Source organism: Amblyraja radiata, chromosome 19 (genome assembly GCF_010909765.2).
Source record: "Amblyraja radiata isolate CabotCenter1 chromosome 19, sAmbRad1.1.pri, whole genome shotgun sequence".
In the NCBI taxonomy this organism is placed as follows: Eukaryota; Metazoa; Chordata; class Chondrichthyes; order Rajiformes; family Rajidae; genus Amblyraja; species Amblyraja radiata.
Window position 1 is genome coordinate 22,097,347 of NC_045974.1, and position 27,070 is coordinate 22,124,416.

Genomic DNA, 27,070 nt, shown 5'->3' on the forward strand with positions numbered 1-27,070 from the left:
TGTGAACTATCTTTAATCAGACTTCAATGTTAAATCTTGCATCAAATGTTGTGCCCTTTATCCTTTACCTCTGCAATGACTTGAATGACTGGGTGACTTGATTGTAATCATGTGTCGGCTTTTTGCTGACTGGACAGCAGGCAAACAAAAGCTTTTCACTGTACCTCGGTACACGTGACAGTGACAATAATAAACTAAACTAAACTAAATGAAGGGGTTTTAATATGAGGGTGAGATTGTTAAAATGTAGAGCAGCTTGGATAGTGTAACATGATGTCCTAACCCGTGTATTCAATGTATCGGCTGATGAATGCAAGCAAACCACATGCCCTCTTCATCTTCACCATGTCTACCTGTGTTGCCACTTTCAGGGAACTGCTCACCCCGCACACTAAGGTCTTGCTGTTCAATAACACTGGGGGTGGCGCAGTGGCGCAGTGGTTGAGTTGCCGCCTCACAATGCCTGCGACGGGTTCGATCCTAACTCCAGGTGCTGTCTGTACGGAGTTTGTACGTTCTCCCCGTGACCGCATGAGTTCTCTCCGGGTGCTCCAGTTACCTCCCACATTCCAAAGACATGAAGGTTTGTAGGTTAATTGGCTTCTGTAAATTCCCCCAAGTGTGCAGGTGAGAACTAGTGTATGGGAAGACACAAAGTGCTGGAGTAACTCATGCAGCATCTCTGGTGATAAAGGATGGGTGACGTTTCAGGTCGGGACCCATCTTCGGATTCTTCAGTGTATGGGTGATCGCTGGTTGGCCTGGACTCGGTGGGCCGAAGGGCCTGTTTCCACACTGTATGTCTAAACTAGACTAAAGCTCTCTAACCCACAAGCAAACGGCTTCTCAGTATCTTGTTACAAAGTCATACAGCACAGAAACAGGCCCTTCAGCCCATCTAATCCCGTCTCCTCTGTGAATACTAGGCTTCACCGTGGCATCTCCTTCCTCCCTGTCGGCTCCTGTGACTTCAGTCCAGCCTCCCCAACAAAAGCATTTTATCCGCTGTGCAGGAGCTGAACAGCCCATTAATTCTTGTCAGAAGAATTCACGTTAGATTCACAATGAGTAATCTTAAAGCGTTTACAAACTGAAGCCAGTTTGGATTCAATCAAACAACAGAGTTATAAATAGAAACAAGGAACTGCAGGTGCTGGTTCCATTTAAAAAACACAGCAAAGTGCTGGAGTAACTCAGCGACTCTGGCAGCATCTCAAGAGAACATGGATAGGTGATGCTTCCTCACTGAAGAAGGGTTCCAAACCGAAACGTCACCTATTCCTTTTCTCCAAAGATGCTGCCTGGCCCGCTGAGTTACTCCAGCTTTTTGTGTCTATCTTCGGTGCAAACCAGCATCTGCAGTTCTTTCCTCCCCACCTTGCCAGTCTTTGTCCTGCCCCTATCTATTCCAGCTTTCTCCCCTCTACTACAATCAGTCTGAAGAAGGGTCCCGGCCCCAAACGTCACCTATCCATGTTCTCCAGAGATGCTGCCTGACCCGCTGAGTTACTCCAGCACTTTGCCTTTCAATGTTCAGACCGTTTGGTTGCAAACTACCCAAGTAAATATGAGTTATAAGGCAGTACGGTGGCACATCCTTAGAGCTGCTGCCTTACAGACTACTGCTGCTGTCTGTACGGAGTTTGTACGTTCGCCCTGTGAGTTTTCTCCGGGTGCTCTGGTTTCCTCCCACACTCCAAAGACGTGCGGGTTTGTAGGTTAATTGACTTTGGTAAAAAATTGTAAATTGTCCCTAGCGTGTAGGCTAGTGCTAGTGTACGGGGTGATCGCTGGTCGGCGCGGACTCGGTGGGCCAAAGGGCCTGTTTCCACGCTGTATCTCTAAAGTCTAGAGCTCCGTGTCGAAGCTTTCCGCCTTGAATGGGGCTTGTCTGGCAGGGAGGGAACGGCGTGATCTTGCCTTTGTTCCCTGGTACACCTTGTTCCTCAGGCCCACAGTGAGACAAAGGGGATAAATATCACCCCTGAAATCTCCTGATCCCGTTAAATCTGCAGAGAACGCTGCCGGGAGCCGGATTAAACCCCACCCTCGCTGACAGGACGGGGAAATCATCTCGTTAATCCTGTCTCATTCATAATTCATGTGCGAGAGAAGGTTAAAATGCAACGGCTGGCCTCCTCGACACAACCCTGAAATCAAAGTCGCATCACTCCCTGCACTCAGCTTGCAATCTTTATTTTTAACCATCAGTTAAAATTCCTGCCCGTTTGCTTTTGCCGATTTCCCTCTCCTTAGGAGAAGGCCTCTTCCCCGTGATAGCTCGGCCTTTACCCCCGCTTGAAATATGAACGTGAATGACAGGGGTCGTGATCCTGAGATTAACTATTCATGCTGAGGCTATGGCAGTCTTTCTGAAAGCAGAGGCTCAGCCATTTGTCAGCCGAGGGGAGGAAGCTGCAACCTCACACCCCGACATACTCTACTGCTCCGCCAATAGGTGACCACGGTCAATGTTGAAGCAAGGAACTGCAGATGCTGGTTGACAAAACAAAAAAAGCACAAAGTGCTGGAGTAACTCAGCGGGGTTAGGCATCACCTCTGGAGAGCATGGATAGGATGGATAGAACATGCAACGTGGTAACCTTTGGTCACCATGTTATTGAAAAGATGCTGTCAAGCTGGAAAGGGTGCAAAGAGGATTACATTTGAGTTTGAGTTTAGATCATTGCCACGTGTACTGAGGTACAGGGAACAGCTTTTGTTGTGTGCTAACCAGTCAGCGGAAAGACAATACACAATTACAATCAAGCCATCCACAGTGTACAGACACATGATAAAGGGAATAACGTTTAGTGCAAGATAAAGTCCAGTTGGACGTTGCCAGGACTTGAGGGACTGAGTTAGGGGGAGAGGTCAGGCAGGCTAGGACTTTATTCCTTGGAGCGCAGGAGGATGAGGGATGATCATATAATGGTGTACAAAATCATGAGAGGAATAGATTGGGTAGACGACACACAGGGTATCTTGCTGAGAGTAGGGGGAAGCAAGAACCAGAGGCCATAGGTTTAGTGTAATGGGGTAAAGATTTAATATTACCCCAAGGGGTAATATTTTTACACGAAGGGCGGTCCTGATGTACATCATCGAGACCAAGCGTAGACTCGGCGACCATTTTGCCAAATTCTTGCGTGTGGTCCATCGAGGCCTAGTGGATCTCCTGGATGCTAAACCATTTTAATTCCCCTTCCCATCCCCACACCGTCCTCTCTGTCCTGGGCCTCCTCCAGTGCCAGACTGAAGCCACACGCAAACTGAAGGAACAGCACCTCATATTCCGCTTCGGCAGCTTACAACCCAGTGGTATGAACAGCAAATTGTCAGGTAACTTCTTTCCAAACCCTCCCAAAATCCACCCCTACCCCCCTTCTCCCCCCCCCCCCCCCCCCCCATCTGCCTCTCCCCCCACCCCCCTCAACAGCAAGTGCAAGGCAGGATTTGGAGTCAGTGTATTCAGGAAAACAATTTCCAGCAGAGTGGAAATCACCCCTCCACAATGAGTCATTCCTGCAGCGTAGTCATTATGCTCTGTGTTTGCAATCACAGTGAATTCATTTATCCTTTTATAATTAAATGCATCCCTCACAGCGAGGACTCCAAGCCTTTCATCAACAATAGACTCCACATCATCAATAACTCCAACCAAACCAACTCCGACCAAGTACTTGTTCTTCTGTTGCATCGCAACTCAGTTTAGTTTAGTTTTAGAGATACAGTGTGAAACAGGCCATTCCGACAATCTATTCTTTTTTATGCTTCTCTTAATCTCAGAAGTAGTGCATTTTTTTTGCAGACAAAGCACACACTAACACGACCAAAATCAAGCAAAATCAGCCTGCTGAAGGATCTATGCCCGAAACGTCATCATGTGTCTCGTTCCCTCCACACCTGCTGCCTGACCTGCTGAGTTCCTCCAGCACTTTGTGATTTGTTCAAGATTCCAGCACCTGCAGTTTCTTGTTTCTCCTTTAACCTGGGAATTTTTGTTTTAGAGATACAGCGTGGAAACAGGCCCTTCGGCCCACCGAGTCCGTGCCAGCCAACGATCACCGGTACACTAGTTCAATGCCAACACCCGAAGGACAATTTACAGAAGCTAATTAACTTACAAACCTACAGGTCTCTGAGATGTGAGAGGAAATCAGAGCACCCGGAGCAAACCTATGTGGTCACAGGGAGAACGTGCAAACGCCATGCTGACAGCATATGCCATGCCTAGCCGGGTCTCTGGCATTGTGAGGCAGCAACTCTACCGCTGTGCCACCGTGCCAGCCCAATCTTAGCTGCCTCCACCTCAGGCAAGAAAGAATAATGGCATCCTAATTACATGGTCCAGAATTGTTGACTTTGTGGCCTAAAAAATTTTAATTTGTAACCAGGAACAGAAATCATTTTGGTTTTCAGCGATATATCTAGAGCAGGGGACACTCCGCTTTTGAGTCCATGAGGACCTCACCAGCATTGACAATGTAGAACAAGGAAATGCAGATGCTGGTCATAGAACAGTAGAGGAACAGGCCCTTCGGCCCACAATGTCCGTGCTGTACATGATGCCAGGTTGAACCAATTTCCTCTGTGAGCATGTGATCCATATCCCTCCATTTCCTGCCTATCCTTTACCTATCGGAAGGGTTATTGATCATGACATAGACACAATGTGCTGGAATCACTCAGCGGGTCGGGCATCATCCCTGGTGAACGTGGAGAAGTGACATTTCGGGTCGGGACCCTTCTTCAGACTCTCCAGTCTGACCTCTGAAATGTCCTTCCATAAGCAAGGGGGTAGGCCCGATCTTCCAACCTACCCCACTGCAGACATTGGACTTTTTCGCTGGAACTGTTACGCTACGATGCTGAAAAACGATATTTCATCTGCCGGTATATTTCTCTTTGCACTACCTGTTGTACTTGTTATGTGGCTTGAATGTACTTACGTATAGTATGATTTCATTTAATTGGATAGCAGGCAGACAAAAGCTTTTCACTGTACCTCGGTACACGTGACAATAATATGTTTATATGGTCAAGCCATGCACAATAACAGCAGGAAGTACCGCATTTTGAACATCCACAATCAATGTCCTCTTAACACTACCTACCTTTGATGGAAGGAGAGACACTTCTGCCTTAGGATTTGTTTTGTTTTTAGTTTTAGAGATACAGCATGGAAACAGGCTCATCCGCCCACGCCGACCAGCAATCACTCAGACACTAGTTCTATCCGACACGCTAGGCCAATTTACAGAAGGCAATTAACCCGCAAACCCGCACGTCTTTAGAACATGGGAGGAAACCGGAGCACCCGGAGAAACCCCACACGGTCACAGGGGGAACGTACAAACTCCACAGAGACATCACCCGTAGTCAGGATCGAACCCGGGTCTCTGGAGGTGTAAGGCAGCAACTCTACCGCTGAGCCACTGGGTCGCCCTAAAGGTCACAACCTTAATGGGTAGGAGGCTGCAAGTCTGCATGTGTCTGTGCTACACAGACAACTGCCTTGTGGATAATGACAGAGTCAAGTCAGCCTTGCCTCCACAGCACACAGTTCTCAGGACACGATTACTCACAGACTGCCACATAAAATATTATTTCCCGCAAAAGCTCTTCATAATTTACATTTGAATGAATCAATACTAATCAATAACCAATTCTAATTGCTTCCTCTGTCTTCCCAGTGGACCTATTCACTGCAATGATGTTTCATTCTGTATTTTCCTCCTTCCAGCACTGGTCTTGCTGATGTTCTGGTGGGGACAGAGTTTGTCACGGCTGAGCAACAGAAGCCCGCAAGGATCATGCTTGCCGATCTTCAAGGACGGCACGGTGGCGCAGCGGTAGTGTTGCTGCCTGACAGCTCTTGCAGTGCCAGAGACTCGGGTTCGATCCCGACCACGGGTGCTGTCTGTACAGAGTTTGTACGTTCTCCCCGTGACCGCGTGGGTTTTCTCCGAGATCTTCGGTTTCCTCCCACATTCCAAAGAGGTTAATTGGCTTGGTGTATGTGTAAAAATATTGTCCCGAGTGTGTGTAGGATAGTGTTAAAGTGCGGGGATTGCTGGTCGGCACGGACTCGGTGGGCTTGTTTCCACTCTGTACCTATAAGCTAAACTAAACTAAGGAGCCCCTCTCCTTCAAATCTAACCCTTTACTGCACGACAGCACTTCCAATGTCACAGGCATAGAGTCATATAGTCATACAGAAACAGGCCCTTCAACCCAACTTGCCCAGGCCGACCAGCATGTCCCATCTACACTAGTCGCATTTGCCTGCATTTAGCCCATATCCCTCTAAACCTGTCCTATCTATGTACCTGTTCAAATGTTTGCCTCAACCACCTCCTCTGTCAGCTCCTTTCATACACCCACCACCCTGTGTGTGAATTAGCTGTCCCTCAGTTTCCTACAAAATCTCCCCCCCCCACATTAGATCGGTTGACGAGGCACTTTTTTTGTGTATGGTGCACCGTTAAGTCTAATTTGACACGTTTATACATTAATCGTAATTAATTAATGGATAACATAAGTAAATGAGTCTGAAGAAGGGTCCCAACCCAAAACGTCACCTGCCCGTGTTCTCCAAAGATGCTGCCTGACCCGCTCAGTTACGGCAACACCTTGTGCCCTTTTGTGTAAATCTGCATCTGCAGTTCCTCGTTTCCACTGAATGAATTGGAACATTTATTTGATTAGACTTGGTCAGTTTTTATATTCCAAGTTAAAATGTCCCCATCATTGGGTAAATTGCTGGAAAAATATTGCAGATAAATGTAGTTTGATTTTTAATTGATGTACATAAAGGCATCTTTATGTCTACTATCAAAGCACAGGACTGAAATGTTTTGGGTTAGGGTTAGGGTTAGGGGTCATTCCAAAGTTCAGCAGCGGCATGGAGCGGCAGTGGAGCACACCGACACCATCGCCTGGCCAGACCGACCCCTGCCAACTACGACTCAGTGCGGTCGCTAGGACAACGGGCCTTCATGTCCAGGTTAAAACTCTTAACATTTTTAACAACTTGGAAACTTGAAGGAAGCAAGATGGCACGGAAACACGGTAACTCTTGTGTACTGTCTCACTGCGATCTACCATTCGTACACTCTTGTACTGAGGTTTACATGTGCTTCTATAGGAGTGGCACAGTAGAGCAATGATGGAGTTGCTGCCTTACAGCGCCAGAGACCCAGGTTCGACCCTGGCTATGGGTGCTGTCTGTGGAGAGTTTTCATGTTCTCCGTGTGACTGCGTGGATTTTCTCCGGGTGCTCCGGTCTCCTCCCACACCCCAAGGACAAACTGGTTTGTAGATTAATTGGCTTCTGTAAATTGCCCCTATGTGCAGGATAGAACTAGTATATGGGTAATCGTTGGGCAGCGTTGTCTCGGTGGGCCAAAGGGCCCGTTTCCACAATGTATCTCTAAACGTTGCAAGTCGGGGATTGTGTAAACTAGAATGCAACTGTGTGCTTGTGACAACAAAGCACCACTGACCCTGCACCCCAAGGTCTCTCTTTACATCAGAAAACATTGCAGAGCATCAGGCAACTGAACCATCCTACCACCATCTAGAGAGCAGTCCTGAGTTACATTCTACCTCATTGGAGACCCTCCGACCTTTGATCGGACTTTACTGGGCGTTATCTCGCACCGAATGTTATTCACGTTATTCCCTTTATCGTGCATCTGTTCACTGTGGATGGCTGGATTGTGTTTGTGTATTGTCTTCCCACTGACTGGTTAGCACGCAACAAAAGCTTTTCACTCTACCTTGGTACATGTGACAATAAGCCAAACTCAAACTCAAATTCAGGTGTACAATCTTCCCAATCCAATGCATTAAGCCAAAGCCACAGAGAAGATAATCAGACTCTGAGTTGCAATTGCCAGCATAAACTGGCTGTGTCTAAGGAGAACAAACGCCTTTGCACGCCATTTACACAGTCAAGGCCAGAGAGGAGAGCGTTGGAAAGATATTAACCTCTGTGTGCATCGAGCACTTGAAAAGTAAACATCCTCAAATTCTCCCGGGAAAGGGTCCATTGGAAGATGACATTTCTTAACAAAATATGCTTTTATTATTAATAACGTTCCCTGGGCAACCTCAAGAGATGAATATGTCAGCAGATACTTCGAACACCAGGCCAATCGAGCAGAAAAGCCAGGCCCATCTAACCCTTGCATCTTGAACATCTGAACAGCAATATATGGAGTACAGCAACTGAGAGGATCCTTCAGAAAGACACAAAGTGCTGGAGTAACAGCAGATCAAGCAGCATCTCTGGAGAAACGGAACAGTTGATGTTTCGGGTCAGGTCAGGTCTGAAGAAGGGTTCCGACCCGAAACATCCCTTGTTCCTTTTCTCCAGAGATGCTGCCTGACCTTGTGAGTTACTCCAGCACTTTGTGTCCATCTTCCGTAGACACCAGCATCTGCAGTTCCTTCCTACACAGAGAGCATCCTTTGTTTGGTCTCGTGCCATAAATCATTTTAGTTATTGCACCCTATCATAGAACATGGAACATAGAACAGTACAGCACAGGAACAGGCCCTTCAGCCCACAATGTCCGTGCCGAACATGATGCCAAGTTACACTAATCTCCTCTTCCTGCACGTGATCCATATCCCTCCCTTCCCTGCATATCCATGCGTCTCTCTAAAACCCTCATAAACTGCACTATCGTATCTGCCTCCACCACCACCCGTGGCAGTGCGTTCCAGGCACCACCATTCCATGTTCAAAAATTTCCCTGCGAGTATCCTTTAAACTTTCCCCCCCTCACCTTAAAGCTATGCTCTCTATTCTTTGACTTTTCCACCCTGGTGGTAAAGGTTCTGACTGTCTACCTTATCTACTCCTAGGTAATTATTTTTATATATTTTATATACTTCTCATAATTGTATATACCTCTATCAGGTCTCCCCTCGACCTCTGACGCTCCAGAGAAAACCATCTAAGTCTGGAAACTTCTCCTTATAGCTATTATCCTCATCCATGACGAACAAGATGTCTCACCTTCCTTGCATTTGACCCATGTCCCTCTAAACCGGTCATATCCATGTAACTGTCCAAATGTACTTAAAATGTAGTTATAGTACCTGCCTCAATTACCTCCTCTGGCATCTCGTTCCATACACCCCTCCCCCTCCCCACCCTGTGTGTGAAAAAGATTCCTATTAAATCTTCGCCCCCCCCCCCCATCCTTTAAACCTATGTCCCCTGGTTCTTGATTCCCCTACTCTGGGTAAAAGACTCTGTGCATTTACCATATCTATTCCCGTCATGATATTATGTACCTCAACAACATCACCCCCCCAGCCTCCGGCGCCCCAAGGAATAAACCCTTACCCTGCCCAACCTCTCCCTGTAGCTCAGGCACTCAAGGTGTGCAGACCATTTCTAGCATGATCTGCTTTTATCCTGCTACAGGTGACCAGGGTACTAATGAGACTGCACTGGAGTACTGCACTTGGTTTTGTTCTCCTTATTTAAAAATTAAACTTGTGCTGGAGGCAATGCAGAGAAGTTACTTTTATGGGCGGCACAGTGGCACAGCGGTAGAGTTGCTGTCTCACAGCGCCAGAGACCCGGGTTCGATCCTGACTAAGGTTGTATTCTGTCCGGAGTTTGTACGTTCTCCCTGTGACCGCGTGGGTTTGCCACGGTTGCCTCCCACATTCCAAAGACATGCAGGTTTGTAGGTTAACTTGTCCTTAGTGTGTAGGATACGGGTGCCTAGGACTAGTGTATGGGTGGGAGCTAGCGGCCCGGACTTGGTGGGCTGCGGAGCCTGTTTCCACGTTGTACCCCTAAAACAAAAATTCTCAGGTAGAAGGATAAACAAGAAATTGCAAATGCTAGAATTTTGAACACACCACAAAGTGCTGGAGGAACTCAGCAGGTCAGGCAGCATCTGTGAACGGAACTGAAGACATGACGTTTTGGGTCAAGACCCTTCTTCAGACTGATTTTGCTTGATTTTGGTCGTGTTAACGTGTGTTTTGGCTGTGAAAAAAAATCACTTCTTCTTAGATTAGGAGAAGCATAAAAAAAGAGTAGATAGGCAGAATCTTTTTCCCACATTGGATGTATCAAAACCAAGAGGGCAAATGTTTAAGGTGAGGGGAAGGATTTTTAAAGGTGATTTGAGGGGAAAGGTTTTTTTACATGCTGAGTGGTTACTATCTGGAACGGGCTGTCAGGGGAGATGTTGGACTCAGATACAATCAATATATATAAAAGATATTTTGACAGGCACTGGAGGGCACAAAGTGCTGGAGTAACTCAGCGCGTCAGGCAGCATCTCAGGAAATCATGGGTAGGTGACGTTTTGGTCCGAGGCCCTTTTAGATTTGTTTTGAGATGCAGCGTGGAAACCGGCCCTGCGGCCCATCGAGTCTGCGCTGACCAGCGATCACCCACACACGAGTTGCATCCTACACACGGTGGACAATTTGCAGAGACCAATTAACCTACAAAAACCCGCATGTCTTTGGAATGTGTGTGGAAACCGGAGCACCCAGAGAACCCCCATTTGGTCACAGGAAGAACGTGCAAACTCCATACAGACAGCACCCTGAGTCAGGATTGAACCCGGGTCTCTGGCGCTGTAAAAGGGCAATTCTACTGTGCCACCCTTCTTCTGAAGAATGGTCCCGACCCGAAATGTTATCTATCCATGTTCTTCAAAGATGTTGCCTGACCCACTCCAGCACTTGGTGTTCTTTTCTGTAAACCAGCATCTGCGGTTCCTTGTAGCTACATTTGAACAGGCACTTGAACAGGCAAGGCATAGATGTTTTTGGTCTTAATGCGGGCCAGTGGGATTGGTGTGGGTGGGCAAAGAGGTCAGCGTGGACATGGTGGGCCGAAGGGCCTGCTTCTGTGCTGTGCAAAGCTATCAGTCTGAATGTCAACCCTGAATGTCACAAATCTAGGAATCAATCTCCTGAACGTCTGTGGAGCTCCATCGGGTCAGCCCATAACATTACAATAACAGACACCCAGTCCGCTCAATCGTCACTGATCGACATCAACTCTCAGTTGTGCGTTCATTTTTCAAATTAAAGACGTTTTTAAAACAGCTGATGTGATTTATTGGTTGGATACTCGTTGTGTGTCGAGAGATAATAATGTGAGGCAGACATTGCCACACCTCCAGCGATTCTCTAACACTAAAACTGAAATGAATTAAACTTCATTATCATGCCTGTTTATAGAGGAGGCCCATACTCTGCCTTGATCACGATAGGCAGTAAAAAAAATTAGCCTGAAGGCCATCAATGTACTGAGATTTTGTGCGAGTTATAAAATACTGTCTGAATTTTGGAAACGTGCAACAGAACATTGAATAACGCTTGTGTGTTTCTGTGTGTCTGGGTTTCCGTGCCTGAGTTTCTGACCGTGTGGGTCTGTGTCCCGTGCTGGCCTCGTGTTCAGCACCGACATTGTGGGCCGAAGGGCCTGTTCCTGCGCTGTACTGTTGGATGTTCATTAGGTCAGAAGTAATAGGAGCAGCACTAGGGCATTCAGCCCATCAAGTCTACTCCACCATTCAATCATGGCTGATCTATCACTCCATCCTCACCCCCATTCTCCTGCCTTCTCTCCATAACCCCTGACACCCGCACTAATCAAGGATCTATCTCGGCCTTAAAAATATCCATTGACGGCCTCCACAGTCTTCTGTGGCAAAAAAATCCCCCAGATTCACCACCCTCGGACTGAATAAATTCCTCCTCATCTCCTTCCTACAGGAATGCCCTTTAATTCTGAGGCTGTGACCTCTAGTCGTAGACCCTCCCACTAGTGGTAACATCCTCTCTATCCACATCCACTCTATCCAAGCCTTTCACTATTCAACGTTCTATGTTCTGATGATCCAAACTGATTCTCACAATCTGTGGGTTTTTGTGGGAGATGTTCCCAGATTTCTGTTTCTCTATTTCTGCGTACATGATCCAGTTTTAATTCTACGAGCACTCTCTCTGTTTCTCAACTCCCTGCCGGAGGGAAGCCATCCCTATCTTCCCCATTGAACTCCTCAAAGACCTGTGTTCACTCCCCTGTGTATCCGTGCTGGCTGCATTAAGCAGTAAGTCAGGCAGGGATTATTAATGGCACTGTAGTAGCATCGATTTTTTATTTTTTTAACTATTACTCAGGATGAAATTTGATGTTTATTTTTAGAAGTGTATTTCCATTTTTATTGATCTGAATTTTCAGGATTGTGCAATATTAGCCCTGCGGTTACAGACATTGCAACAAGGATGGTACAACCTCTTAAAGCATTATGTAGTCACCTGTCAGTATAATTAAAAGTAAATATGCATAAATCGATAATATAAATCTCACTAGTACAATAACAGCATTTAAAATAAATGGGTACACGGATAGGAAAGGTTTAGGGGGATATGGGTCAAACGCGGACAAATGGGACTAGCATAGATGGGGCATCTTGGCCGGCGTGGAAGAGTTGGGCTGAAGGGCCTGTTTCCATGCTGTGTCAATCTAAATATAAATGTAAACGCATTGGATTTTCTGTTTCTAAGTTACTCCAGCACTTTGTTCCTTCAGTTGGTCGCGCTCTGACTCCGAGGTCCACAGGTTCGAGACGCACATTTTCCAGCTTCAAAACCAGATATTCCACACTTCCTCAAAGACATGCGTCTGAAGGAGCGGTGATGGGATTCTGCCGTTATCGATTCTTTGCTGTGATTCTTTGCCTCCCTGGGTATTCAGAGATGGCTGGATAACCCTCATCAATAATTCAGCGCGAGTCGAATCCTGCAAACCGTGTCTATTTTTAAACTGAGCGAAAGTCTCGAGAGTTATAAACTGGTCACACCTTCGTTCCCAGCTCAACAGAAGGACAGCACGGTGGCGCAGCGGAAGACTTGCTGCATCACAGCGCCAGAGACCCGGGTTTGATTCTGACTATGGGTGCTGTTGGTACCTTCTCCCTGTGACCTCGTGGGTTTCCTCCAGGTGCCCTGGGTTCCTCCCACACTCCAAAGACGTAGGTTAATTGGCTTTTGTAAAATTGTTAAATAGTCCATAGTGTGTAGGATAGTGCTAGTGTATGGGGTGATGGTCGGAGTAGGCTCAGTGGGCCAAAAGGGCCTGCTACGTGCTGTATCTCTAAAGTCTAAAATCATTTACTTTTACCGCTAGTCCAGCTCTCAACAATTTGCATTGAAAAAACACAAAGCAAACATAAATTCTTTGCAACCTCAAATTGATGCCGAAGAAAGATGCAAAGGTTGGTGAAAGGTTAGATTTCCAAGTGTGGCAAGAAAAGTCTACAGTGTTCACCCCTCCCATCCCAGAGTCCACTATTTCCCTTTCAACCCCCTTCTTGGCCATTAGCTCCCATCCTCTTCCACCCATATCCCGGCCTCCACTCCTTACCCGATACCCTTTTGCTGTCTTTTCACCTCCAGCCTCTGACACTTACTCCACCCATCTGCCCCTCACCTGTATCCACCTATCACTCACCATGCTTTGTTCCACCGCACCTCTCTTTCCCAGCTTTCTCAACCTCACTCCGTCAGTCTGAAGAAGGGCCCCGACCTGAAGCGTCGTCTTTCCATTCCCTCCGCAGATGCTGCCTGACCCAGCGGAGTTCCTCCAGCACTTTGTGTTTTGCTCAAGGTTCCAGCGTCTGCAGTTTCTTGTGTCTCTGCAGCATTCCGTCACTTAGCACAATGCCTCGTTCATTGCCCTTGTTGTACCGTCCTCGGGAGGGCGGCGGCCACCAAATTATTTACAGGTTGCACAGGAATAATGTCAGAAAGCACCTCTCTCCACGAGGGTTTGTGGCCACTTGGGCCTCACTCACAAACAGCGGGCTGAGTGGGAAGCCGATTGGAAATCTTCACGACAAAGATTTAGAGGATGGTTGTATCACCGTATCCACGTATCCAAGAATATAGAACCGAGAGGGGGTGAAGATCCAGACCAACAGCACAGCAACCACACGGAGTGCAATGGCCTCCCTCCTATCCCTATGATCTTGCTCCGAGCCTCAGCGGTGATCCTTAACTCCGCTTGGTGGTTCTGATGCAGGGCGAGGGAAAACAGTGGGTGGTGCAAGTGAAAAACAAGTCGAATTTGAGGCTTGGACCTTTGATACAGCGGACGCTTGGGGAGCTTACAACCCAGCGGTATGTACATTGATTTCTCTAACTTCAAGTAACCCTTGCATTCCCTCTCTCTCCGTTCCTCCACCACCCTATCCCCTCGTATCCCTTCGTTATCATCTCCTCCACAGCCAACAATTGACCATTGTGGGCTCCTTGGCCATCGGTGCCAGCTTTGATTTGTTCTGTGCCTTTTCATACCTCTGGTATAAACCTCTCCCCTGACTCTCAGTCTGAAGAAGGGTCTCGAATCGAAATGTCACCTAGACGTCATTCCAGAGATTCTGCCTAACCCGCTGGTTCAGGTCCTATCTGGCAGACAGAACCATGCGTGTAAGCCTTGCTGGCTTTGAATCCTCCTCCACTCCCTTGGCATATGGGGTTCCACAGGGCTCAATTTTAGGGCCCCTGCTCTTCTCTCTATACCTACTTCCTCTGGGCTCAATTTTAAGAAGGCATGGCATCTCCTTTCACTTTTACGCAGATGATAGCCAGTTATATATGCCACTCAGAAAAGAAGACGACTATTCTCTAAAATCACTTCTGTCTTGTCTTGAGGACATTAAGTCCTGGATGGCCTTAAACTTTCTGGGACTTAATGAAAAAAAGACAGAGGTGATTTTGTTTGGCCCCAATGGCTGCCGTGAACCTCCCTTTGTTGACTTGGGTCCACTGGCATTGTCCGTAAAGCCAACAGTTTTAAACCTGGGTTTTAGGATGGACGGTGATTTTAAACTAGATAAACAAATAGGCGTGGTGGTTAAGTCCAGCTTCTTTCACCTAAGGAAGCTGGCAAAGGTGAAGCCCATCCTCAAGCGGCAGCATTTTGAAACAGTAATCCATGCCTTTATTACATCTAGGCTGGATTACTGTAACGCACTCTACTCTGGAGTCGCACGAGCTTCATTGGCTCGACTCCAGCTGGTTCAAAATGCTGCCGCTCGCCTTTTAACCGGAACTCGAAAGAGGGAGCACATTACGCCAATTTTGGCCTCCCTTCACTGGCTCCCAGTGCACTTCCGAGTTCATTTTAAAATTCTTTTATTTGTTTTCAAATCGTTGAATGGGCTCGCCCCGCCTTACCTCTCTGAGCTGCTCCACCTATATGCTCCTGCCCGGTGCCTCAGGTCAGCTGATCAGCTGCTCCTTGAGGTACCAAGGTCTAAGCGGAAGCTCAGAGGGGATAGAGCCTTTTCTGTTGCTGCTCCGCCACTCTGGAACACCTTGCCGTTGCACAGCAGACAGGCCCCCTTACTGTCCATCTTCAAATCCTCCCTAAAAACTCATTCTTATTCTCTGGCTTTCGACACTGGCTGAGACATTGCTCCTGTTCTTAGTGCTTTTAATGTCTTTTATATTTTTACTGTTTTTTAGTCCTTCGTTTTACGGTTTTTAATGGTTTGTAATAACTTTTTGTCCATGAGTTCTCATGTACAGCACTTTGTGGCAACTGCAGTTGTTTAAAGTGCTTTATAAATAAAGTTATTATTATTATTATTATTATTATTTTAATTCTAGTTCAGCTATAATACATTGGACATAATACGATTGATGAATTAAGGAACACTATTTGTATATACGCGGTCCAAATTGGTCATAACGTGATTTCGATCAGGAACAAGACAACCACTTAAAAATTACATTGTAAATTAATAAGCTAAAAAAAAGCTGTCTTGGGGGGGAAACAGTCCAGGGCAAAAAAAAGTTTCAATGTAACCTCCTTGCACATAATTATCCCTTAAGAATGCACTCTTGTCAGTTTCACTGTGGGAGCCTATTAAAATTGACAAGCTTCTACTGACTCTTGTGCGATAATACAAAGACATTACTCTGTAACATGCAACCTTTAGTATTTTTAGCATTGCCGAACAAAAGCAAACCTATTGCTTTGTATCTGAAAATCCTGTCGGAAAAATAACCTATTGCGAATCTGACACTCCCGAGCCCCTATAGCTTTTTCCATTGTGCTATAGAGAGTGGAAGCCGTTTTATAGCACATTTTATGGCTTTATAGCACCATTTTCCCTAACATGAGGTTTCATAGGAACTGAACCATTGCATTGCAGCAGAACTACCTGAAACTCCAATTGGCAGTATTTGAAGCCCTTCAGTTATAATGACTGTGGAAAATTCCCTTGACTAATCTTTAAGCCTGCAGTCAATTGTGATAAATGGATTACAAGTCAATGTGTAATTTATAGACAAACAGCTTCTACAGGGCTATTACAATCCTATCCCTGCCTGCTGCAAGCCCCCTTTTATTTGGCACTTGGGTAGAATTTCTCTGGAAATCAACAACTAGTTGGACGAGGAACAAGTCTGAGAGCTGTGGATTTTTAAATTTATTTCCACAAACAATCAGATTGAAATGGGCGGCACAGTGGTGCTGGGGCAGAGTTGCTGCCTCACGGCACCAGAGACCCAGGTTCGATCCTGACTATGGGTGCTCTCTGCACGGAGCTAGTACGTTCTCCCTATGACCACGTGGGTTTCCTCTGGGTTCTCCGGTTTCCACACACTAATTCTATGTTATCCCACTTTCTCATCCATTCCCTACGCATTAGGGGCAATTTACAGAGGATCAATTAACTCACAAACCCGCACCTCTTTGGGATGTGGGAGGAAACTGGTGCACCTGGAGTAAACCCATAAGGTCACAGGGGGCATGTGCAAACTCCACACACAGACAGCACTGGGTGTCTGCCAATGTAAGGAAGCATATCTACCAACATCTGCCACTTTAGGGAAGTTAAACATCGGACGAAGGGGTGATCATTCTACATGAGAGCTTTCAATGGTCCTGCACTGGTTAGCACACTGTCGTAGAGTCATAGCGTGATACAGTGTGGAAACAGGCCCTTCGGCCCAACTTACCCACACCAGCCAACATGTCCCAGCTACCATCGTCCTGTTCTTGTCCTTCAGAATTGTCCCAACCCAAATCTTTATCGATCCAAGATGCGCCCAAACCAGGCGACCCTTGGTGTGCTGGTCTCAGTCTTGGATCTGTGAACATGCATTACAATCACCTCCACTCTATTAAATCTTTACGCCCCTGTCCCACTGTACGAGTTAATTCACGAGTTCTCCCCTGATTCGAACTCGGAGAATGTCCGTAGCGCGTCGGTGGGAGTTCGTGGATGTCCTGTAGTGGCTCGTAATGCTAAACTCTGTTAAAAATGGCCACAAATAAAAAAAATACTCGTGATGAAAAAAATGGTTACTTTTTACTCGTACGAGCCGCTACGCAACAGCCACTGTTGGTACACTGTGGATGGCTTGATTGTATTCACGTATCGTCTTTCCGCTGACTGGTTGGCACGCAACAAAAGCTTTCGACTGTTCCTCTGCACGCGTGACAATAAACTAAACAAACTAACAAAAACGTCAACTATCCATGTTCTAATGAGATGCTGCCTGACCCACTGAGTTACCCCAGAACTTTGTGTCCTTATATTAAACTGTCTTTTTGGATGTAATGCCAGTGGATTTGATATAACCAGTCCATCTATAATACTTTATAGAGACACAAGGAACTGCAGATACTGGTTTACAAAAAAAGCATACAAAGTGCTGGAGTAACTCACCAGGTTATGCAGTATCTCTGGAAGACATGGTTAGGTGACGCTTTAGGTCAGATAGCCATGATCACAATGAATGGCGGTGCTGGCTCGAAGGGCCGAATTACCTCCTCCTGCACCTATTTTCTATGTTTCTACATCACTCCTAATCCCTTTGCAACTCCAGCCAGTTTGCAGGGTTTACACACAGTGAAAGGCACACACAGGGTATTCAACAAGTTTGATTGCATATTGTCCAGTCCACTTCCCACCGCCTCGGGCCACACACCATCCTCTTGCACACTTCCACCACATGACAGATCCATGCACAAGGATCATCAAAACCTTCTTTGATCTCCAATGCACAACCTGAGCTACCATTGTGCTCGAAGGGGCAGAAACCACTAGCATTGAGTCAAGCTCTCCTGAGACATTCATGGACAAGCCCCTTACCTTCTTTTGATCTTCTACCTTATGGCTCACCGGTTTCCTTTCATGTGTGCTCTTGTCCGAGGAGTAATCCATCACATTAAATCCGTGCCGTCGATAGAAAATTCCTTTGGAACGTTGGGAGGCTTATCCCGGGCTAGATGGTCACAGCCATGCTAATGCTTCCTAGACGGACACGTCTCCAAGTTACGTTGACTTACGATGGCCATCAAAAGCCTCTGCCATGGAAAGGGAACGTTTGCTGCCCATCCTTGGGATTTCCCACAGCATCATATCAACGGAGTGCCGCGGAGGGTGACGTGATGGAGTTTCCAAGACTCAGTGCCCACTATCTTCTGCTTCCTTCACCAAAACTATCCATTCCGAACGGCGGAGACACATTACGCCAGCTCCTGCTTTTACAAGAGAAGATGAAATCTGGTTATAATCAAACTTTAGACTTTAAGAGATACAGCATGGAAACAGGCCCTTCAGCCCACCGAGTCCGCACCGACCAGTGATCACCCCGTACACTAGCAGTATCCGACACTTACGAGGGACAATTTACAATCTCTTGAACCCAGTTCACCTACAAACCTGCGTGTCTTTGGGGTTTTGGAGGAAACTGAGGCACCTGGAGAAAACCGAAGTGGTCACAGGGAGAACGTACAAACTCTGTACAGACAGTGTCCGTAGTCAGGATCAAACCCGGGTCTCTGGCGCTGTAATGCAGCAACTCCACCGCTGCGACACTGTTGCCGTCCTTCACTGCAAACATACTATGGAAATGAGGGAAAAGATAATGGCCCTTTTCCAAAACATATTGACACCACACTGCTTCAGGGCTCAACAGTCTGCAAGCTAAGGTTCAGTGGATTAAACTCCGACCGTCCCAGCAGAACATCGTGGGTCCCTCTCCTAAGAGTTGAGCACAAAGTGGAGACACAAGGATCTGCAAACAATGGAATCTGGAGCGAAACACAAGTGCTGGAGGAACTCAGCAGCTCAGGCAGCACCTGCGAAGAGAATGGACAGACAAAGTTTTGAGTTGGGAGCCTTCAAACTGATTAGGTGTAGGGGAAAAAGAGAGGTGGGATGGTGGGACAAAGCCTGCAAGTGATAGGTGGATACAGGTGAGGGGGTCTGAAGAAGGATCCCAAACCGAAACATCACCTATTCATGTTCTCCAGAGATGCTGCCTGACCCTCTGGATGTGGAGAGAATGGTTCCACTAGTGGGAGAGTCTAGGACCAAAGGGCACAGGTTCAGAATAAAAGGACGTACCTTCAATGGAGATGAGGAGGAGTTTCTTTAACTAGAGGGTGGTGAATCTTTGGAATCCATTGCAACAGATGGCTGTGGAGGCCAAGTTAAAATGGAGATTGATAGGTTTATGATTAGTAAGGGTATCAAAGGATACGGGGAGAAGGCAGGAGAATGGGGTTGAGGGGGGAAATAGATCAGCCATGATTGAATGGCGGAGCAGACTCGATGGGCTGAATGGGCGAATTCTGCTCCTTTGTCTTATGATCTTATGTTTAGTATACACAGTACCTGAGCTGAAATTATTCCCCGGACAACATTTCCAACCAGAATATCCAATTATTTCAATGTTGACGTGTGGGAGCTTTCTGTGCACAAATCAGCCGCTGCATTTCTTAATTGGTAACGCCTTACAAAGACATTAATGGCCTAATCCTGCACCTATTGTCTATTGTCTATTGACTTTAAAACACACTCGGGCTAATAATGGGAAAAAAGCTCATACTTAAATTCTGGAAAAATGCGCCCACAGCAACAATAAAAATGTGGATATAACCATATAACAATTACAGCACGGAAACAGGCCATCTCGGCCCTACAAGTCCGTGCCGAACACTTTTTTCCCTTAGTCCCACCTGCCTGCACTCATACCATAACCCTCCATTCCCTTCTCATCCATATGCCTATCCAATTTATTTTTAAATGATACCAACGAACCTGCCGCCACCACTTCCACTGGAAGCTCATTCCACACCGCTACCACTCTCTGAGTAAAGAAGTTCCCCCTCATGTTACCCCTAAACTTCTGTCCCTTAATTCTGAAGTCATGTCCTCTTGTTTGAATCTTCCCTATTCTCAAAGGGAAAAGCTTGATCACATCAACTCTGTCTATCCCTCTCATCATTTTAAAGACCTCTATCAAGTCCCCCCTTAACCTTCTGCGCTCCAGAGAATAAAGACCTAACTTATTCAACCTATCTCTGTAACTTAGTTGTTGAAACCCAGGCAACATTCTAGTAAATCTCCTCTGTACTCTCTCTATTTTGTTGACATCCTTCCTATAATTGGGCGACCAAAATTGTACACCATACTCCAGATTTGGTCTCACCAATGCCTTGTACAATTTTAACATTACATCCCAGCTTCTATACTCAATGCTCTGATTTATAAAGGCTAGCATACCAAAAGCTTTCTTTACCACCCTATCTATATGAGATTCCACCTTCAAGGAACTATGCACGGTTATTCCCAGATCCCTCTGTTCAACTGTATTCTTCAATTCCCTACCATTTATCATGTACGTCCTATTTTGATTTGTCCTGCCAAGGTGTAACACCTCACATTTATCAGCATTAAACTCCATCTGCCATCTTTCAGCCCATTTTTCCAAATGGCCTAAATCACTCTGTAGACTTAGGAAATCCTCTTCATTATCCACAACACCCCCTATCTTGGTATCATCTGCATACTTACTAATCCAATTTACCACCCCTTCATCCAGATCATTGATGTACATGACAAACAACAAAGGACCCAACACAGATCCCTGAGGCACCCCACTAGTCACCTGCCTCCAACCTGACAAACAGCCATCCACCATTACCCTCTGGCTTCTCCCATTCAGCCACTGCTGAAAATATGTTTGAAACACTACATCTGGAAGAGATGAGATTCCTCTTAGCAGGCAAAGCAGACCAATTCCAAAAGACGTGGTCTACGTTTTTGGAACTATTACAAGCATGAGGTGCAATAGTAATTTTTAAAATAAATAAATAAATAAATAAATAGATGGTACCAGGATCTGGCAACGGGGGGAAAAACAACAAAAACAGACTTGGTTGGTAGTCCCCTTTCTGCGGAGTTTAATGTTATAACAGAGCGATTGTTTCTCCTTTCTTTTTCCTTCTTTTCTAGGGTCTACTTTCTTTCTTTACTTCCTTCTCTAACTTCTTTTCTAAGGGGCTTTCTTTTCTCAACACTCTCTTGCACCTTCACGACTCTTGCGCACTTTCCTTACTTCCTTTACTTCTATCTTTTTCTTAAAGCTCAAAAAATGAAGCGGTACAAAAAAATGTATTAAGACATATGTGTTGTGTATTATTGTAACTTACCGTACTTCTAATAAAAATAATTTTAAAAAATTTAAAAAAATTAAAATTAAAAAATTAAAAAAAAAAAAAAAAAAAGACTTTAAAACACACTGGACAGCGAGACAGAAGTACAAGACTATAGAACACAGAACATTACAGCACAGGAATAGGCCCTTCGGCCCACAATGTCCGTGCCGAACATGATACCAAGTTAAACTAATCTCCTCGCCTGTATGTGATCTATATCCCTCCATTCCCAGCGCTTCCATGTGCCTATCTAAAAGCCACTTAAACACCACTTTCGTATCTGCCTCCACCACCACCCCTGGCAATGTGTTCCTCGCACTAACCACTCTCTGTGTAAAAAATTTGCCATGCACATCTCCTTTAAACTTTGTCCCGTCACCTTAAAGCCTTAAGGGCCTGTCCCACGAGCATGCGACTGCATGCGGCAAGCGTGACCAAACCAGAAGCGGGGGCCGCGCGGAGGTCGAGTGAGTGAGTGAGATGAAGTTCGAGCGAAGTCCGCGGGAAGTTCGCGCGTGACGTACGGCATCGAGGCGGTGCGTATGGCGTCGAGGCGGCTGCGCCGAACACGGTCAGTTTTTCGGAGCCCCGCGCGATGTCGGGACCAGCTCCGCACAACTCCATACGGCTGCGGCGATCGAAGTGGGACCGGCCCCGCGAGGCCGTACGGCTCAAGCGACCACGTTAGGTCCCGCTTGCCGCATGGAGCCAAATGCTCGTGGGACAGGCCCTATACCCTCTAGTTACCATTGATTGTATCTGCCCCCACCGCCACCCCTATCAAACTGAAACATTCTCCATTCAATTTTTCATGAAAAACGTAGGGCACAGTGTGTGGCACAGTGGTGCAGCAGTAGAGCTGCTGCCTTACAGTGCCAGAGACACGGGTTCGGTTCTGATTACCGGCGCTCCTTGTCACCGCACGGGTTTTCTCCGGGAGCTCCAGTTTTCTTCCACATCCAAAAGACTTACAGGTCTGTAGATTAATTAGCTTCAGTAAAATTGTAAATTGCCCCCTAGTGTGTAGGATAGTGCTAGTGTACGGGTGATTGCTGGATCGCTGGATCTCTAAAGTCAAAATTCTAAAGAGTCTTAGCAATATCAGCTTAATCATAGACCTTATAAAACAATCAATTCTGCTCTTACACGGATCCAGTGAACTCAAACTGCCACCGATGCAATTAACTAACACTTCAGATGAGCAAGAATATTCACTACTGGGAACACGGAATCAATAAAGACCGGGCACTCTTCATAAAATCTAACTGCAATATCTTAACCTGATGTGAGAATTGAATTGACTTGAATTAAAAGCTGTAACACGGAAACAGGCCCTTCGACTCACCGAGTCCGTGCCGACCATCGATCAGCCGTTCATAATAGCTCTATGTTATGCCATTTTCTCATCCACTCCCGACACACTAGGGACAATTTACAGAGGGCCGATTAACCTACAAGCCCCACACGTCTTTGGGGTGTGGAAGGAAAGCAGAGCACCCAGAGGAAACCCACGCGGTCATGGGGAGAACGTGCAAACTCCATACAGTGACAGGTTTAATCCCGACTACGGATGCTGTCTGTACAGTTTGTCGTTCTACCTGTGACCTGTGACCCTGTGACCTCCCTCCCACGCTCCAAAAACGGACGGGCTTGTAGGTCAACTGGCTTCTAGTGTACAGGTGATTGTGGTCGGCACGGGCTCGGTAGGCCGAAGGGCCTATTTCCACGCCGTATCTCCAAACTAAACTGAAGATGCTGCCGAACCCGCTGAGTTCCTCCAGCACTCTGTGGTTTGCCCAAGATTCCAGCATCTGCAGTTCCTTGTGTCTCCAGCTACCAAACGTTGCCTGGTCTGCAGAGTACCATCCACACCTCAGGCCTTTCCTCGTAGCACAATGCCCTCATGCCTGGAACTCATCCAGCAAACCGCTTTTGGTAAACCTCTTCTCCGGGACCTTGACATCCTGTCTAGAGGATACGCAGTTTGAATTAGCAGCCCCACAGCAAGGCAGGACATTAAATAATGGATGAACACAGTGATGGAAAGAGACAGATGAATGGGATGGAGAGATAATTAAAATGCTTTTTAATCTTCCATTATTGTCCTGGGTACGCGGCCAAATATTATTCGGTTCAATTTCATCCGTACAGTACTGATGCACTTTTTTTGAAGGTGAAATGGAGACTCGTATGGGTGAGGCCACATTTAGAGTACTGTGTTCACATTTGTCACAGGAAAGAGGTTGTCAAGCTGGAAAGGGGGGAGAGAAGATTTAAGGCCCCGTCCCACTTTCACGACCTTTTTTACTCGTGGATATTTTTCATCAGGCTAGAAAAAACGCCCCGACCTACTTGATGCCACGAGTACCTACGACTAGCATCACGACCTCCTACGACCTACCTACGATCTTCTACGACCTCGTGACGACCATGCTGCGAGAACGAGTCGAGGGCAAACTCGGCAGAGGTCGTGAAAGTGGGACAGGCCCTATATGAGGACGTTGCCAGGGCTTGAGGGCCTGAGCTACAGGGAGAGGTTGGGCGGGCTAGGACTTTATTCCTTGGAGCGCAGCAGAATGAAAGGTGATCTCATAGAGGTGTACAACATCATCAGAGGAATAGATAGGGTGAATGTACAGAGCCTTTTGCCCAGAGTGCAGAAATCAAAAACCAAAGGACATAGGTTTAAGGTGAGGAGGAAAAGTTTTAATAGGAACCTGAGGGACAACTTTTTCACAGTGTATGGAACGAGCAGCCAGAGGAGGTAGTTAATGCAGGAACTATCACAACATTTAAGAAACAATTAGACAATGTTTCTACACTGTATCTCTAACCTTTAAACTCTTTAATAGTCCTGACCTGAAACTATTAATCAGCAAAACACAAAGTGCTGGAGAAACTCAGCAGGTTGGGCAGCATCCGTGGCGGGAATAGATAGACGACATTTTGGGAATCCATCTGAAGAAGGGTCCCGATCCGAAACATCGTCTGTCCGTTCCCTCCGCAGATTCTGCCTGACTCGCTGATTTCCTCCAGCACTTAGAGTGATACAGTGTGGAAACAGACCATTCGGCCCAACTTGCCCACATCGGCCAACAATGTCCCAGCTACACTAGTCTCACTTGCCTGCGTTTGGTCCATGTCACTCCAAACCAGTCCTATCCATGTACCTGTCTAACTGTTTCTTATGAAGGGATAGTCCCAGCCTCAACTACCTCCTCTGGCAGCTTGTTCCATACACCCACCTGCGTGAAAAAGTTACCCCTCGGATTCTTTTTCCCTTCACCTCGAACCTATTTTCTCTGGTCCTCGATTCCCCTGCTCTGGGCAAGAGACTCTGAGCATCTACCCGATCTATTCCTCTCATGATATTATACACCTTTATAAGATCACCCCTCATCCTCCTGCGCTCCATGGAATAGAGACCCAGCCTACTCAATCTCTCCCTATAGCTCACACCCTCTAGTCCTGGCAATATCCTTGCACATCTTATCTGAACCCTTTCAAGCTTGACAATATCTTTCCTATAACATCGTGCCCAGAACTGAACACAATATTCTAAATGCGGTCTCATCAACGTCTTATACAACTGCAACATAACCTCCCAACTTTTATATTCAATACTCTGACTGATGAAGGCCAAAATGCCACAAGCCTTTTTGACCACTTTATCTACCTGCGACTTGACCTTCAAGGAACCATGCACCTGTACTCCTAGATCCCTCTGCTCTACAACACTACCCAGAGGCCTGCCATTTACAGTGTAGGTCCTGCCCTTGTTCGACGTCCCATAAATGCAACACCTCACACTTCTCTGCATTAAATTCCGTCAACCATTCCTCCGCCCATCTGGCCAATCGATCCAGATCCTGCTGCGATCGTTCACAACCATCTTCACTATCTGCAAAACCACTCACTTTTGTATCGTCAGCAAACTTGCTAATCTTGCCCTGTATGTTCTCATCCAAATCATTGATGTAGATGACAAACAGTAACGGGCCCAGCAGCGAACCCTGAGGCACACCACAAATCACAGGCATCCATTCCGAGAAGCAACCTTCCACCATCACCCTCTGCTTCCTTCCATGGAGCCAATTTGCTATCCATTTGGTTATTTCTCCTTCCAGAGCAGCCTACCATGCGGAACCTTGTTGAATGCCTTACTGAAGTCCATGTACACCACATCTACAGCTCTGCCCTCATCAACCTTTTTGGTCTCATCTTCAAAAAAATCAACCAGTTTTGTGAGACACGACCTCCCACATACAAAACTGGGACGACAGATGGCACAATGGGCTAAGTGTTCGGCTGGCAACCGGAAGGTAGCTGGTTCGAATCCCGCTTGGAGTGCATACTGTCGTTGTGTCCTTGGGCAAGACACTTCACCCACATTTGCCTGTGTGTGTCCTTGGGCAAGACACTTCACCCACCTTTGCCTGTGTGTGTGAATGTAATTATGTGAAGCACTTTGGGGTCAATGCAAGTTGACTAAAAATGTGCTATATAAATAAAGAAATTAATTAATTAATCAATTAATTAATTAATTAAAACTATGCTAACTATTCCGAATCAGTCCTTGCCATCCAAATGCCTGTATTACCTATCCCTCAGAATACTCTCTGGTAACTTTCCAACCGCAGATGTTAAGCTCACCGGCCTATAGTTGCCGGTATTTTCCATTCAGCTCTTCTTGAAAAGAGGCACAACATTTGCCACTCTCTAGTTTTCCAGCTCATCTCCTGTGTTTTTCTCTCTAGTTGTGGCTTTCTTTTAGCGGTGTGGTAATTGAATGTATTTGATGGAAGATATCCACAGCCCACACACCATGATGTCACTGGGAGATGTCAAGGCAATGTCATTGTGCAGTCAGGCTGCATCAGTGCAGGAGGTGGAAGGGAGAATGAAGCAAGAAGCATTCAATGAAAGGTATCAAGGTATCAAGGTTGCTGCACTGTCAAGTCAGACTTAACGCTGTCAAGACTTAATCTGACGTGATGGATGGGATATCAGCCGGCAGATAACCAGCGGACAAACTTCACCCTGGGTTACGAGATGCCAGCGAGCTGGACAGGCGGGTAACAGGGCACAGCAGGAAATTCTTACTGCCAAAGACAGTGCCCAGTGGTAGAGCTGCTGCCTCACAGCGCCAGAGACCCCGGGCTCCATCCTGACTACAGGTGCTTTGGACTTTAGCCTTTAGAGATACAGCGTGGAAGCAGGCCCTTCGGCCCACCGAGTCCACGCCGATCCCTGATCACATGTGCACTAGTGCTATCCGGCACGCTAGGGACCATTTACAGAAGCCAATTAACCTGTAAACCTGCGCGTCTTTGGAGTGTGGGAGGAGACCAGAGCACCCGGAGAAAACCCACGCGGTCACAGGGAAAACGTACAAACTCCATGCGGTCAGCACCAGAGGGCAGGATTGAACGTGGGCGGGTCTCTGTGTATAGCTAATCCCTCTAATGCAGGCTGCTTCCTGGCGAACCTCCTAGGGAGTTTTCCCACACTTTGAGTGCTGTCTGACTCTTAACAAAACCATCG

The 27,070-nt window shown here is 46.6% G+C and overlaps 1 protein-coding gene across 2 annotated transcripts in view; it reads right to left on the reverse strand.

Moving 5' to 3' along the window:
* nav3 (neuron navigator 3) overlaps window positions 1–27,070 on the reverse strand; it is a 330,490-nt gene that overhangs the window by 293,242 nt on the left and 10,178 nt on the right. Inside the window, exon 2 of one of the 2 annotated variants that reach the window (XM_033037973.1) lies at window positions 18,171–18,559. In XM_033037973.1, coding sequence (XP_032893864.1) covers window positions 18,171–18,242 — 72 coding nt within the window. In that variant the 5' untranslated portion in view covers window positions 18,243–18,559. Of the gene's footprint in view, window positions 1–18,170; window positions 18,563–27,070 lie in introns of both variants that reach the window. The other variant, XM_033037971.1, reaches the window with a different exon arrangement.